Source organism: Crocuta crocuta, unplaced genomic scaffold (genome assembly GCF_008692635.1).
Source record: "Crocuta crocuta isolate KB4526 unplaced genomic scaffold, BGI_CrCroc_1.0 scaffold338, whole genome shotgun sequence".
NCBI lineage: Eukaryota > Metazoa > Chordata > Mammalia > Carnivora > Hyaenidae > Crocuta > Crocuta crocuta.
In genome coordinates, this window is record NW_027529183.1 from 39,451 (window position 1) to 55,235 (window position 15,785).

Genomic DNA, 15,785 nt, shown 5'->3' on the forward strand with positions numbered 1-15,785 from the left:
CAACCACCAGGGTGTTCTCTGTATTTGTAGGTCTTCTTCTGTTTGTTCACTCTTTCCTTTTAGATCCCATGTATGGGGTGATATCACATGATATTTGTCCTTCTCCGTTTGACTCTTTTCACTTTGCATCACACCCTCTGGGTCCATCCATGTTGTCGCAAATGGCACACTCTCATACTTCGTTAAGGTTGCATCATTTTCCTCAGCGTGTGTATGCGTGTGTGTGCGTGTGTGCGTGTGTGTGCCCCACATCTTCTTATCCACAGAATGTCAGATGTCATTTATTTTTTATTATAGTTTATTGTCAAGTTTGTTTCCATATAACACCCAGTGCTCATCCCCACCAGCGCCCTCCCCCATGCCCTTCACCCCCCTTCCCCTCTCTCCACCCCCATCAGCCCTCAGTTTGTGCTCAGTACTTAAGAGTCTCTCATGGTTTGCCTCCCTCCCTCCCCCAGGGCCCTCTGTTAAGTTTCTCCTGTTCCACATATGAGTGAAATCATGGTATCTGTCCTCCTCTGCCTGAGAGTGTCCGACTTTACATAGTGACACAGAGTTAAAGAATTGAACCAATTAAAAAAACACAAGCCCGATTGGAACATGAAAAAAACCAACAGGGCATTTGTGATTATTACGAAGAGAGGCTAACTACCAAAATAATGACTTCTCATTCGGATTAAATGTTGATGGGGTCACAGTGCCTGCATACTGGGTATTTCTGTCCCATACTACACTCAGATGGGTGCCCGGCTTGCTGCTGTGAATGCAGGCTGGCCAAGGCAGGGGCTCCTGGGTGGCCCAGCCAGTTGAGCGTCAGACTTTGGCACAGGTCCTGATCTCACGGTTTGGGAGTTTGAGCCCCGCGTCGGGCTCTGTGCTGACAGCTCAGAGCCTGGAGCCTGTTTCAGATTCTGTGTGTGTGTCTCTCTCTCTGACCCCCCCCCCACTTGTGCTCTCTCTCTCTCTCTCTCTCTTTCTCTCTCTCTCTCAAAAATAAATAAACATGAAAGAAAGAAAGAAAAAGAAAGAAAGAAAGAAAGAAAGAGAAAGAAAGAGAGAGAGAGAGAAAGAAAGGAAGAAAGAAAAAGAAAGTTGGCCAAGACACAGTCCCCGTGGGCCCCCTCACCTTTCTAAGCTCAGACTCGGGCTACCAAGAATGAAGCTTACATCACACCTCCCGGGCTCTGGCGCTGTCCCGGAAAGCTCACGCTCTGCACAGATTGCACACGAAGAGCGAATGGTCGCCGAGGTCCTCATGTGGGTCTCTCTCTCTCTCTCTCTCTCTGTAGGTCTCAGCCACAACATGTCTTCCAACCTGAAGTTCGCCAAGGAATTGGTCACTTTCATAGGCAAGTCACTGATTGCTCTTCTGGAGACCCTGATTTTCACCTTCATCCCCAGACCGCGGAAGAATGTGGCTGGGGAAATCGTGCTCATCACTGGGGCCGGGAGCGGAATCGGAAGGCTCTTGGCCCTCAGATTTGCCCGCCTGGGGTCGGTGCTTGTTCTCTGGGACATCAACAAGCAAGGGAATGAGGAGACACTCAGGATGGCTCGGGAAGCCGGAGCCGTGAGAGTCTACGCCTACACCTGCGACTGCAGCCGAAGGGAAGAAATATACAGAGTGGGCGAGCAGGTAGATCTTTGCATCTCTCTCCTGTGGGTAGGAAGCGCTCGGCACAAATACACTCAGGCGCCTCCGTTTCTTTGTCTCTACCCTTTGCTCAGTGCAGCTTTGCCTTTAATTTAAGAAGTTCTGGGGAGTGGGAAGTAGGACTTTTGAGTGGCCGCTGCGTACGATATACCAGACTAAGCGCCCCGTCTATATTCTATAGTAATCTTACAAAGTGAGGCGCATTATCACCTTCATTTCACAAATAAGGAAACCGAGGCTGAGGGAGGTGAGTAGTTCACGGAAGAAAGTAGCAAAGATCGAGCTTGGCCTTGAGCGTGCGCACCAGGCAGTACCGGCTATGCTGGCGTCTGTTGCGGTGTAAGAGGTAGGGGCGGCCCCCTTCTTGAAGGGAAGAGGGGGTGCAGATGTGTTGAAAATCTGCCCAGGGTCCCAGGGCTAGCACGTGAGTGACTGAGCCAGGACGGGAACCCGTTTCCGGTCAGGGTTTAGGTCCAGCTGTCTCCACCACACCGCAGTGCCTCCCATTTGAATGAATATTTCTCTTAAATAGTCGTGAGAAAAACAGGGTCCCAGAGACTCTGAACCACGGTTGTTCCCTTGGTGATGGAACAAACTTCTTTCTTGCCCGCGTAAAGAAGGTGGGCAGGACATCACACCTCCAACATGCGGTGGTAAGGGCTTCCTGAGCCCCTTGGGGCTCATCCTCGCGTGGTGGCTGCCTCGTCCCCCCCCACTCCGAGGATTTCTCTCCCCTCACATCGGCATGAACACCCCATGCCTCACTCTCCTGGGCTCCTGGTGTGGCAACCTCCAGAATCCCCCACCTTAGTGAAAAGGAAGGAGCTGCCACATTGGAATGTTCTGGCACAATTTCCAGGCCCTGCGTCAAATCCCCTTGCTACTTCCCACCTCACTTCCTACTGGTAAGGTCGTCAGGTCACTGGCAGGTGAGTGTGCAGCCACTGTCGTCTGCAGTCTCCATCACAGGGGGCCCCGGGACAGTCCGCAGACCCAAACCTGACGAGCTAGCACCTCCCTCAGAGCGCCGGTGTGGCTCTGCTGCTGCTGAGCTCGCGGGTTCGTCTCTGTGTGCTTAAAGCACTGAGCGCCGGCATGTTCACTCATGCTGGCCGCAAACAACGCAAACAACTTCTCTCAGCAGTCTTAATGTTTATTTCTGAGAGAGAGAGAGAGAGAGCGCAAGGGAGGAGCAGAGAGAGAGGGAGACACAGAATCCGAAGGAGGCTCCAGGCTCTGAGCTGTCAGCACAGAGCCATACGTGGGGATCAAACCCACATACCGTGAGATCATGACCTGGGCCGAAGTCGGTTGCTTCACCGACTGAGCCAACCAGGCGCCCCTTCTCTCGGGACTCTTAAGCAATAATTGGTTCATATTCAAATGCTAAAGACCTTCCCATATTGAGCAAGCAGGTATGAGGCACTCCATAAATAAATAATTCCCTCTTCCCCATATCTGTGATTTAATGCTGGCCAAGATGCTTAGCTCGGAAATGGTCAGACATCGCCTATGATCAAGGTATTATTCAGCTTTTCTTACTGATGGGGCTTGAAAAGAATGAATTATATGCTCTCCTGAATTCAGGGGAAGCAAACTGCCCTCAATTCATAAACCAACTGTGTGCACTTCTTATTCTGGATGGAGGAAAGGTAGCAGAGGATTTTTTTTTCCCTAAGTATTCCAGACGGCAGTGATCAAGGTGGAAGGTTCTTAGAGTGGTATGACACTGTGTCATCTCCACATACCCCAGTAACTTTGAAAGTGTGTGTCCCCAGATCATAGTTTAGCCCTAGGTTCAGAAAGCCTCGCCTTACCACTTGGCATGCTAGGTAAGTGGTTGTTTTGAATACTAAACCCAAGACCAGACCAGAGCTCTGTTGTCCCTTACCTGCGATATGTCATGTGGCAGTGTCCTGACTACATTTAACTACTGATCTCATAGACAAGCCAAATCAGAATCAGTTTGACTTGGCATACCTCCAAGGGACCGGATTGGTTCAACAGNAAAAAAAAAAAAAAAAAAAAAGACAAACAAAAACAAAAACAAAAAAACAAAAAACCCCCCCAAAAACACACACCAAAAAAACAGCTTTATGTGTGGCATCTATGAGAACTCCTTAAGGCTTATTACTGACTTCTGATGTTCAAGGTCAAATGTCAGGATGATTTCATCTTTTAAATCACACGGTCACTGGGAGAAGCAGACCTTTCTCTATTGCCCACCCACACTAATAAGCAGGGGTTGGGAAGTTCAAATCAGACATCTTGTACAGTTTAAAGCCAAGGGCGCCTGGGTGGCTCAGTCAGTTAAGCGTCCAACTTCAGCTCAAGTCATGATCTCACGGTTCGTGGGTTTGAGCCCCGCGTTGGGCTCTGTGCTGATAGCTAGCTCAGAGCCTGGAGGCTGCTTCAGATTCTGTGTCTCCCTCTCCCTCTCCTCCCTCCTCATGCTATCTCTCTCTCTCTCTCTCTCTCAGAAATACANAAAACAAAAACAAAAAAACAAAAAACCCCCCAAAAACACACACCAAAAAAACAGCTTTATATGTGGCATCTATGAGAACTCCTTAAGGCTTATTACTGACTTCTGATGTTCAAGGTCAAATGTCAGGATGATTTCATCTTTTAAATCACACGGTCACTGGGAGAAGCAGACCTTTCTCTATTGCCCACCCACACTAATAAGCAGGGGTTGGGAAGTTCAAATCAGACATCTTGTACAGTTTAAAGCCAAGGGCGCCTGGGTGGCTCAGTCAGTTAAGCGTCCAACTTCAGCTCAAGTCATGATCTCACGGTTCGTGGGTTTGAGCCCCGCGTTGGGCTCTGTGCTGACAGCCAGCTCAGAGCCTGGAGGCTGCTTCAGATTCTGTGTCTCCCTCTCCCTCTCCTCCCTCCTCATGCTATCTCTCTCTCTCTCTCTCAGAAATACATAAAAAACATTTTTTAAATAAATAAAAATAAAGTTAGCCGCCAACGTGCATGGCCTTCCTGCTTTTCTCATAGCGTGGCTGTTGGTGGAGAAATCTGTGGCAGGCAGGTGCAACTTGTGTGGGATGTCACCAGACCTGTCACCCAGGGTCTGTTGCCCCGTTCTTACCATGAGGAGCACGGTGAATCCACAGAAAACTGGTGAAAAACTAGAGTCTGTGGCATTTCCCTTAGATGCTACCCTGTGTCGCTTGTAAAAAACAACATGCTACTAACAAGCCCACCCTCACTCCGTGGGTGAGCATTTTATTATGCTATCATTGGTCAGTAACGGTTACATATGTTAAGTCACGTGCAGTTAAACCTGATAGCTTTTGCTCTACTGAGGCGCGTGCTAAATACCCGCGATGCCTTTCCAAGCTCAACTTAAAGGGAGAAAGCAGACTGTGGAACAAGAGAATCCTTTAAAAAAGAAAAGATAAAGATCAACCTATACGCGAAATAGATGCATCAATAGGAAAGAGTGTTCACATGGAGAATCTTATCACACATGCTTAGCCCTGTACATTTAAAGTCTGATTCATAGAGCTATCATTTTCATATACTGCAAAGATACAAGCCTAGATGCCATTTTTTTTTAAACATGCATTTATTTTTGAGAGACAGAGCGCAAGTGGGGAAGGGCAGAGAGAGAAGGAGACACACAATTTGAAACAGGCTCCAGGTTCTGAGCTGTCAGCACCGAGCCTGACGCGGGGCTCGAACTCAGGTCATGACCTGAGCCGCAGTAGGAGGCTCAAATGACTGAGCGCCCCAGGCGCCCTCAGATACCATTTTGAAATTAAAGTCTGATGTTTGTTTTGTCAGGTATTTGATAACATGCCTTATTCTCATGAGTGGCAACGGTGACTATCCACGCACCTGTTTGTTTCCCTCAGATGTCACTTCTAGCTCCGCTCTCCCCGACTCTGAGCCTCTAACGCTAGTCCCGTCCTCCGGCCCACGGCCCCGCCCCGCTTTCCCGTTTTGCTTTGCTTTGCTTTATTTGAGCGTAGCTGACAGGCGGTGCCGCATTGGCCCAGGCGTCGGGGCTGGTGGCCGAGTGCCGCACGCACGATGCCGAGCCCGCCACAGGCGTGGGGCCACCGAGCCGCGGTACCACGTGCCGCGGGCCACCTTCCTCGTGCTGTGGCTCTTAGTCCTGTGGCGGGTTCGCTCCGTACCTGGAAGCCTGTACCTGCCTCGGGCTCCGGTGGGGCGAGTTGTCGCTGCTCCTGCCTGCCTTCAGCTTGGATGGGACGGCGTATTGTAGCTGCTCTCCAAAGGAAACTTTAAGTCCCACTGTTTTGAGTGCTTTTATCTGAAAAGTCTGCCACCAAGGGTGAGGTTTGCTTAGTCTGTATTTCATCTGAGGTTTTTCCCTCAGCTACCCGTCTGCTTGGCTAACAAGCAAATACCCAGCACATCAGCCTCGTTGCGAGGACCCAGGCCTTCCACAACCTCAGATGAGAGAGGTGACGGCTTCCACCTGGTGTCACTACTGTGTCCCCCGCTGTGCGATTGCACCAGCCATACAGGCAGGTGCACACACGCACAGCACACACGCATGCACACACACAGCTAGAGATGTAACAGACTGCACCAGCCATTCAAGCAGGTGCACACACACCCACACTCACAGAGATGTAGGGAGACCCACGTCAGCTTCCTGTTACGCAAAGGGCACCTGCAGCTGGCGGTTCTCTGTGATCTGGGGACAGAGCCCCACTGTGTGCTACAATTACAGCAACGAACTTCAGAACACAGAAGGGGGCAGGGGCTGAAAAATCCCTTGCTCACTTCTGCTGAGATGCTCAGCTCACTTGAGCTGAGATGACACTCTGACGATTTCCTGTAAGCGAAAGGTCCCAAGGTCACACCCAGAAAATTTATTTCTGAAAGAAATGTTACCGAGTACCTATTCTGGCCCGTGTTAGAGCAGCCGGTCTTAACGCCTAGAAGCCTGTGTCAGAGACAGGAAAAACCAGCCCATTCGCACAAGCAGGACGGACAGGTTCTGCACTGTGCCATGGGTGTGAAACACATTTGGGAATTTTGTACCTGCTCCAACCCGTCTCAGTGTGCACTCAGTCTTAATTTAGATGTCACGGCTGTAATGTCTTAGGTCCTCTCACAATGAGGGAAATAACCTAGCGGCCTGCAAGGGAGCGACTGATCGCTAAGTATAAGAATAGCTCTAACTGCCAGCCCTGCAGTGTGGGACTGTCCTAGGAAGCGGGTGGGGGGTGAGAAATGAGAAGGAAAGCACAGACTTGGATCGCTGGTGCTCTGCAAACTCAGCAAAGGAAATAAAACCTGCTTTGTTTGCAGAGGACGTAAACCCCGTCTGTGGTAACAAGGATAAGAAGCATGTAAATAGTATGGGAAAATCAAAGTCAGATCGTGTAAGTAATGACTCTGTTGGGGGTGTTGCTTTCGTTACCTGATTCAGGTTAAAAAAGAAGTTGGCGATGTCTCCATCCTTATCAACAATGCCGGAGTCGTGACAGGCAACGATTTCCTCAACTGCCCGGATGAGCTGATAGAAAAGTCTTTAGATGTGAATTTCAAAGCACACTTATGGGTAATTATTTTTTCCTCTCGTAACGGATATACAGTTACTCGGAATTTGGAAGTACTTCCTCCTGGTCTCTTACTGTTGTATTCACCTGTTCGTAAAGCACCAACTTCTCAGTTTCAGACTTGTCTGGAGTCATACTCTCCTGATCCAACTTAACTTGTACCTGCCTGAACTCAGGAGTCTGGCCAAGACACAACTTTGCCCATGGTTTTACAATCTTGATCACCAGCCTCCTAGGAGATGCTAGGTGCTCTCCTAGGCACCTCCTATGTAATCCTTGATACAGCTCAATGAAATAAGGGATCAGAGGATTTACAAGATCTGCTCAAGGTGACACAGAAATGACAGCCCGTAGATGACCATAGTAGCCTTATCATTTGCCTATGTTGGAACTATTTTGAAAGTGGAAGAGCTAAAAAAAAAAAAAAGTAGGTAACAATAAAAATAAGGTGGAAGAGGGCATTATTATTAAACTGGCATTAATCCGGTCTATTTCGGGCAAACCAAGATGTATCATCACCTGACTCAGTATCTAATCAGGAAAAAGAAAGTTTCTTCCTGTAGCCTAGTGACATCTAAAGGCACAGGACAGGGGCACCTGGGTGGCATGGCCGGTTAAGCATCTGACTTCAGCCCAGGTCACCATCTCGCTGTTCCCGAGTTCGGACCCTGTGTTGGGCTCTGTGCTGACAGCTCAGAGCCTGGAGCCTGTTTCAGATTCTCCCTCTCTCTCCCTCCCTCTTTCTCGCCCTCTTTCTCTCTCTCTCTCTCTCCCTTGCCCCTCAAAAATAAATAGATAAACATTTAAAAAAATTAAAACAGGGCACAGGACAGGTACCATGGACATTAAGGGGCACAGCTTCTGATCTCCAAAGGTGATGTGCCTCCTTGGAGATGTTGCATTTTCCTGGCCTTCAACGAAGCCTGTCTTGCCGTGCCTCCCCACCCCCACACTTGCCCTGGCTTGCCTCTCCCTGCTCCTGTTGCCCTGAGCAGCCTCTCTGCTGGGAGGGAGTATTTGCTGGAGACTTCTGAGCTCCCCTCCATTCTCCTCACACTTTCCCAGCCGACTTGCCACCCACCTCCCACTTGGTGGCCTTCAAATGTTATTTGGACTTTGTAGGTTTCTGTCCCCTCGTTTCACCAAAAGCACCCTTGCGTGGTGGTATTTTTGGCATTCTGTATCATCTCCAGAAGAAAGGTGGAAAGATTCAGAACTAAGTGGCCACCATGTTTCTTCAGGAGCTACTGCAAGTGATTTATGTTGTCTGGTCTCAACAAATGTCCCTCCCCTTCTTTAGAATGAAATTAGATTATTTGGCCAGAATGAAGTTACAGCCATAATCTCATGTTGGGTTCTTTTTCCTCCGTTCTGTTGTCCTTGTTCTCTTCATTCTCTCTCTCTCTTCTTCTAGTTGTCCCCAAAACGCTGGTGTTTCCCTGCCCCCCATTATCCTCTGGACACTCTCTCTGGGCAAGTCCACATATGTTCTTTGAGCCTCTGCAGGGAGTGGGCACTTAATTGCTAGAGGTCAGAGGGCTCATGTGACCATGCTCCCAAGGGATGCATCCCCAAGAAGAAGTAAAGTGACTCGCCTCAGACCATCAGAACTCGGGGGGCTTTTTATTATGCTCCACTGTTTGCTCATTTTGATTTTCCACATCTCTCTACATGTTAGTTCCTCTCTGAAGCTCACTGTGATGCATGCAAAGGTTCTTTGACTTTTATGAGAAATCCCTTTTCGCATATTTATTCCTATTATTCACATCTGAAAATAAATATGAAATATAAATCCAAGTAAATATGCAATTATTCCTGCTTAATGAATCTTCTATCAAAGCTCATTTCTCTCTCCTTTACCTTCTTTTTTTCCAGGTCTCATATCAAAAGTGAAGGTGTCCTATAGTACTGAGACACGGCATATGTATTCTTTTCCTAACACATTAATGACATGGAATACAAATAAGAAACTATTATTCAAAGAAGGAGAGATGAATTGCAAAGCAAAGTGATATTTTTATTTATTTTTCTAAGTTTATTTGATTTAAGAGAGAGAGCACGCATACACACACTCAGACACACCCGTGTGTGAGCAGGGAGGGGCAGAGAGAGAGGATCCCAAGCAGGCTCCATTCTATCAGCACAGAGCCTGACTTGGGGCTCGATCCCATGAGTCGTGAGATCACAACCTGAGCCAATATCACTTAACCAACTGAACCACCCAGGTGCCCCCAAGTGATATTTTTAAACCGAAGCCAACAGCAGTGTGCCTTATGAACAATGTTCAGAAACATTTAAAATTCAAACGTGACTTGAAGGGGGAAGAAAAGGTAGTATCAAGCTAAAGAGTCACATCTCCAAATACTCTTACTGGTTTGTGGATTGTGCCCACCATAGTTAAGATTTTCCTGTTCTGCCTCAGTTACTGTCTAAATAGTGTGTTTTTAGAAGTCAGGAACAAAATGTAGTCTGAATCAATTAGTTTTAATAATATTAGAACTGCCGTCAAAAAAATATTGAGTTAAAGGTTAGACAAGTTGAGAAGCTTACTTTGCAGATGTTTAAAGTTTCAGATCCCAGTGCTTTCCAGTGTTTTTATGAACTTAAAAGACTTTTTTCATCATATAGAAACATCTGAAAAAAAAAAGTACAAAAGGTTAACAGTTCTTCTCTTCCTTTCTCAGACTTATAAATGTTTCCTGCCTGCCATGATAGCCAATGATCATGGCCATTTGGTTTGCATTTCAAGTTCAGCTGGATTAGCTGGGATAAATAAACTGTCAGGTAAGAGAAATGTAATACTTAGCACTTGCAAACTCGTTCATGACTTTGTCTCACTTAGCTCTGAATAATCAACATTGACCTCGTGCACTAATGATAAAGGGTCATAAATCAAGAGACACATTCCACAACGTAAGTGGTGGGGAACGCTGTGCCACAGAACCACCCATCAGATATGCTTACACAAAGTTGAACTACGCACTTTGGAGTCATTGGGTCTATGCAATCCCCTGGGATGAAAAAAAGAGAGAGAAAGAGGGGCGCCTGGGTGACTCAGTCGGTGAAGCATCCGACTCTTGATTTCAACTCAGGTCATGATCTCATAGTTCATGAGACCCAGCCCTGGGTTGGGCTCTGTGCTGATACCATGGAGCCTGCTTGAGGTTCCCTCTCCCTCTCTCTCTCTCTCTGCCCCCCTCCCCCCCAGCTTGTGCTCTCTCTCAAAATAAACATTTAAAAAAAGAGAGACAGAAAGAGAGACAGCTGACTGGTAAACAAGTTGTTAGTGTAGTCACCGTCACCCCGAATTCCCCTGGTACTGTTATCAGGATGGTGAGGAGGAACTCTCTGCCTTCTGAAGTTTCCATCAAGTGGTCCCCAGTTCTCAGCTCTATGAACGGGTTTTCAGAACCACTCATCACCCCAAGCGTTCCCTGTCTAGAGTGCTCCCTGTACGCAGGACTTCCCTTCCTCCAGCCACATTTTATGATTACCTCACGGGTCTTTGAGCTTACACGGGGCTATTTGTAGCTCTGTGAATCCTTTCCCTGGCACAATATCTCTGTCTTAAGTTACAAGACACCCCCGCGCCCTGTTTGCCTTAGAAACATGTGTGAGATTTCTGTAATTGCCACCGTGTGGCAGAATCACCGGGCGTGCTATTTAGAATGCAGAGTCCCGGGCCATTTCTGCTCATCTGAACCTCAGAGATCGAGGGGCTCAGTGAACCAACTGCATTTATACCAAATGACTCAGGATTTTGGCAGCTGCTCAGGACTCCTCCTCCACCCCTCACTCCCTCCGCCGTCTAACCCGCCACAATCTAGGGACCTGACTCTTGCTGGTCGTGGTAGGGGCTGTCCCACCAGAACAAGGATGAACATGTTTGCCTCTTCTGATCTCATGAGCAAAAGGGAAGTCAGAGTCTACCGACACGCCTTTTCTTCTCCAAACGTTCCCAGTCCTCGAGTTCAGTATCCAGGTGTCTACTTGAAGTAAGTGTGATTATACACAGAGAGCTCAAAAGGGACATAAATTCTGCCTCCCGTTCGCCCTGCGTTTCCAAGATGCCGAAGAGATGGAGATTGACGGTCTCAAGTCTGTTTTCCTCCAGGAATGGGAGAAAGAGTCATAGTTAGGAAAAAACTTGATCTGAGTATCACGACCCACGTTGATCTCTTCCGCTTGGACTCTACACCCTTATTGTTTTATGTATTCTTTTGTGCGTCTCCCTACCCTGATGGGGTTGGAATTCTTTGGGACAGGGACTCGATGCACATGCTGTGCCCTGTGTAACAGCTCGCAAAGGGTGTGACCCCCGGCAAGGTGGAAGTGGAAGTGAAGTCCAGCAGTGGGACTCGCAGGAGGCACCCCCAAGCCCTGCTTGGGGTGTTCCTTCCCACTTGCTCCTCACTTCCTCCAGTGGGCACAGACCAAGACTGTGCAAAGTAACTCTGAAATTGTTGTCCCGTCCTCTGCTGGCATTCTTGTTATGAGGACACTTTGATGGAATGCCACTTAAAAACTCTAGTGTTGTTTGTCTTTTTCAGATTACTGCGCAAGTAAATTTGCAGCCATTGGACTTGCTGAATCTGTATATATGGAATCAATAGCCCAGAAACTGAAGGGGATCAAAATGACTATTGTGTGCCCATTTTTTATAAACACTGGGATGTTTGAAGGTTGTTCTACTAAGTAAGTATGTCCTTTGATTTTAAAAAGAAAAGAAAAGAAACCTACATTTTAGGGGCCCGTGGGTGGCTCAATCTCTTGATCGTCTGACTTTGACTCAGGTCATGCTCTCACGGTTTGTGGGCTCGGGCCCCGCATCAGGGTCTGTGCTGACAGCTCAGAGCCTGGAGCCTGCTTTGGATGCCATGTCTCCCTCTTTCTCTCCCCCTCCCCTGCTTGTGCTCTCTCTCTCTCTCTCTCTCAAAAATAAACATTAAAAATTTCTTAAAAACGAAACTACATTTTTAAAAATGATTGGCCACCTATTATATTTTATTCTATTTTTTAATGTTGTGTAAAAACGTTTTGAGATTCAGTCCAATTTTTATCATTGGCTTCAGAATTTTTTTCTTTCTTCAAGTGTGCTTGTGTTTAAGATCCTGAATTTAACGTGGATGATTTATCAAGGCTGGGGCCAGCACCTACCATGCCCAGAACTAGACCTGCTCCCCCCCTTACTCTCTGCCACCAAACTCCATCCTGCCCCCCTTCCCTGACTCCATGGAAAGACTGAGAATCACTGATGGGGCACAAATGCCCAAGTCTGCATCTCACGGAGCTGACAGGCAGCTGTTTCATATGGTTTCACATACACGCATATTGTGGCAGGAGTATATTTATTAAAATTCCCATTGCCATTTCAAATTAAAGTTGTTATTACCATGCTGATAATACAGGAGGACATCGAGAAATAGATCCAATCTGGAAGGGAAAGAAGCAAAAAAGTAATAATGTCTTATAATCTTTTTTATCACTACTTTCTGAGATGTATTTTTATTAATTTGTTAACGTGGGTTTATTTGTTTGTTTCATTCCCTAGCCGTCCTGTTCTGTTACCGATTCTAGAACCAGAATATGTGGTTGCAAAGATAGTAGATGCTATCTTGCAAGAGAAAGTGTACCTATATGTGCCAAGGATTATATACCTCCTAATGGTTCTTAAAAGGTAATAATATCACCTTCCTATTGCTTCTCTAATGAGCCAGTCAGCAATTTACTTCCCTACCAGGAGAAGCCACTGAAAACCTATCTGTTAAATGCACAAATGTTGAGCCCTTTATCGTGCCTGTTTCCTGACAAGACCTCAAAGTCGCATCATTACAGTACTTCCCATGAGTCTGGAAAATGGAGTCGAAATATTCCCGCCATCTTGGTATTGCAGTATTGTCAAAAAGAAGTGGATTTCCTGAATGATCTGTGGACAGACTGAAGGGATTTGTTTTCTTAAGAGAGATGGTCTTTTCCTTTTGGGCATCATAGAATAATCATGTTGGGACAGATACTGTGTCCTTGGCTCCTGAGTACAGAGCCCCAAGGTTAAGACCGGACAGTAAGCCAAACATTTCAGGAATCCGTGGTCTGGGGGAAGCTGACAATTGGAGGATGAATTTGTAGTATAAGGTGGTTAAAAAAAAAATTGGGGAGGAAACCTGAGAAGGTAATGACCTCTCTCGGAAGCACAAGAGAGCATCTTTGCTTTTCCTCTCTGCTCCCCATTGGGTTTCAGTGCTGAGACCCGTCAGCAGCAGTTTGTGGACAAGAGGCCCAGTTACCGGAATCGTGATGCCGTGTTGCTGCATCAACTGCTGATTCCCATTATCTCAGTTCATTTTCTGGACTGTCAGGTCGTCTAATTATACTGCCCACCCCACCCCACCCCACCCCGTTCCCAGGAAGGAAGCATATTCCATCATTGAACCACTCCCTTCCATGGCATCAAAATCTGTGTTGTTTTAATGTTCCCTGAGTCTAGCTTTGCCATCTAGCACGATGAGTGATTTCATTCCTCCTGACAGCAGTCCTTCATTAGATGAACGTAGATATTATGGCTAGCAGCACACACCGATATCATTCCTACATCCTTTTGCTTGCCGGGCCTCACCTAGCACAAGAGTGATACTGTGCTTACGCTAGTTAGCGTCCTCCCCGAGCTCTGCGGTATGAATGTCATGGCTGACAGGGTCTGTGTTCTGTCTGCTAGGAAGGGGGAGCAGGGATGGAAAAGATGAGCAGTCTTAAGTTGGGTATTGCCAGAGTTCTGGGGACCTAGTGCATCTAATCCTCACAGGAGTCCCAGAGAGAAAGATTGGTGACTGGTGACACAGCTGGAGAAACAGCCTCAAGGGCTCAGTAATGTGCCTGAGCTGGCATTATAAGGGACAGAGCCGGGATTCAAGGCCAGCTCGTCCAACTTCAGAAGACTCTCACTGCTTCCCAGCGATCCTTACATAGTTCAGTGGAGCTTTGGAAACTGACATGAGGAGCGAGGCAAGTAAGTGTAAATAAGGCAAGAAGAGGTATAGAGACTCCGGGCAAGCGTCCCCCCACATAGGTGACAAGCCCTGGGTGACCCTGAAGCATGCACACTAATGTGTGCCTATGCCAGTGGCTTCATTGGCAACGAGTCAGTGACACTGCGTGTCAACTGAATTGGCAAAGGTGCTTTCACGGTAATAACCAACAAAACTTCTCTTGTGTTCTCTTTAGCATCTTTCCTACCAAGATGGCCATCCTTCTGGCTGACTTTATGGGCATCTTTAATTTAATGGATGGCTTCGTTTGCAAGAACAAGAAAAACTAAAGGCCGATCCACAGCTGACACCATCTGACACCAAGTGTTTCATAATGCTTATTTCAATGGTGAAAAGCATTTTTGTCCAATAGCATAGATCTGGAAACTACAGGTTCCAGTCCTTTTCTGCTATCTAAACCAGTATTTTCAACTGATCCTTTGAAAATAATGTTGCTATCTGCTTTTTGTCTAGGTTTTTTTTTTTTTAATAAAAAAGAAATAGGCCATTTTTTTTCTGTCTGCTTGCAACAGATGTGTAAGAAAAAGAATCCTCTCTCTCATGAACTGCCCTCCACCTTGGCCATTGGGGGAGTTGGCTCAAATGGAGCAGGTGGCTTTGCTTGCAGCCGCGGCTGGGAACTGGAAGGAGAGGAGAGGAGCTGAGTGAATACAGCAAAAGCTTGGATTGCAAGTAACTTGCTCTGCAAGTGTTCCGCAAGACGAGCAAACACTTCTAATAAGGTTCAACCAGATATAAGTGAGGGATGTCTTGTGATACGAGTAGTTCGTGATGCCGAACGTCACATGATCACAACTGAGCCAATGGTTCTTGAAATTCGCTTTGATGTGCAAGTGCTTTGGATTACAAGCATGTTTCCGGAACAAATTATCCTTGCAAACCAAGGTTTTACTGTATTTTGCTAGAATGCCCACTTTATGGAGGACACGGGGCTCTGGATTCCTTATCACCATGCTCTCAGCCTTGGCCTCTCTGAACCCATGCCACCCAGTATAGGACAGGCCAGCCTCCCGTGTCCTTCCCGAAGCAGTCGCACAAGTGCTTACTACTCCATGCCCTGCGTACTCACAGACTGAGTGCCAGTGCTGCTGAGTGTGCGTCAGGTGCCTCTGTGTCAGGAAGCCTTCCTGCACGTTCCCCAAATGAACTTAGTAGACAGTGATTCTAGACCAAAGTCTACACAGGAGCACATTTTCTCCCTAGAAGAGATCAAAGAATGGTGCTTCTGACTCTGAAAATGACATTTCTACTGAGCTAGATTAATGCTGCCTGTTAGTCCAGAAAGCATACCCGTGTGGTTAATTTAGTACTGTGGGTTGGGATTCGTGTTGCATTTTTCCACACAATGGACAGTTTTATGCACTGGTATTCATCGATGCCGCCTTCATGTCAGATCTGTAGTATTCTTTAAAAACTTTTATTTTTTATTTATTTTTATTTATTTCTAGGAGAGAGAGAGAGACAGCGTGAGCAGGGGAGGGTCAGAGAGAGAGGGAGTCACAGACTGAAACAGGCTCCCGGCTCTAAGCTGGCAGT

General features: G+C 47.1%; 1 protein-coding gene across 2 annotated transcripts; it reads left to right on the forward strand.

Annotated features, from left to right (window-relative positions):
- The first annotated feature begins 1,294 nt into the window (after nt 1-1,294).
- Nucleotides 1,295-14,738, forward strand: SDR16C5 (short chain dehydrogenase/reductase family 16C member 5). 2 transcript variants are annotated; one of them, XM_077758258.1, is made up of 6 exons: nt 1,295-1,636; nt 7,077-7,208; nt 9,891-9,990; nt 11,757-11,901; nt 12,758-12,883; nt 14,425-14,738. In XM_077758258.1, the coding sequence occupies exons 1-6, from the start codon at nt 1,304-1,306 to the stop codon at nt 14,516-14,518; spliced, it is 930 nt and encodes a 309-aa protein (XP_077614384.1). In that variant the 5' UTR covers nt 1,295-1,303; the 3' UTR covers nt 14,519-14,738. The 2 variants fall into 2 exon arrangements, with proteins under 2 accessions (XP_077614384.1, XP_077614385.1); XM_077758259.1 differs by lacking the exon at nt 14,425-14,738 and adding an exon at nt 14,006-14,113.
- The last annotated feature ends 1,047 nt before the right edge of the window (nt 14,739-15,785 follow it).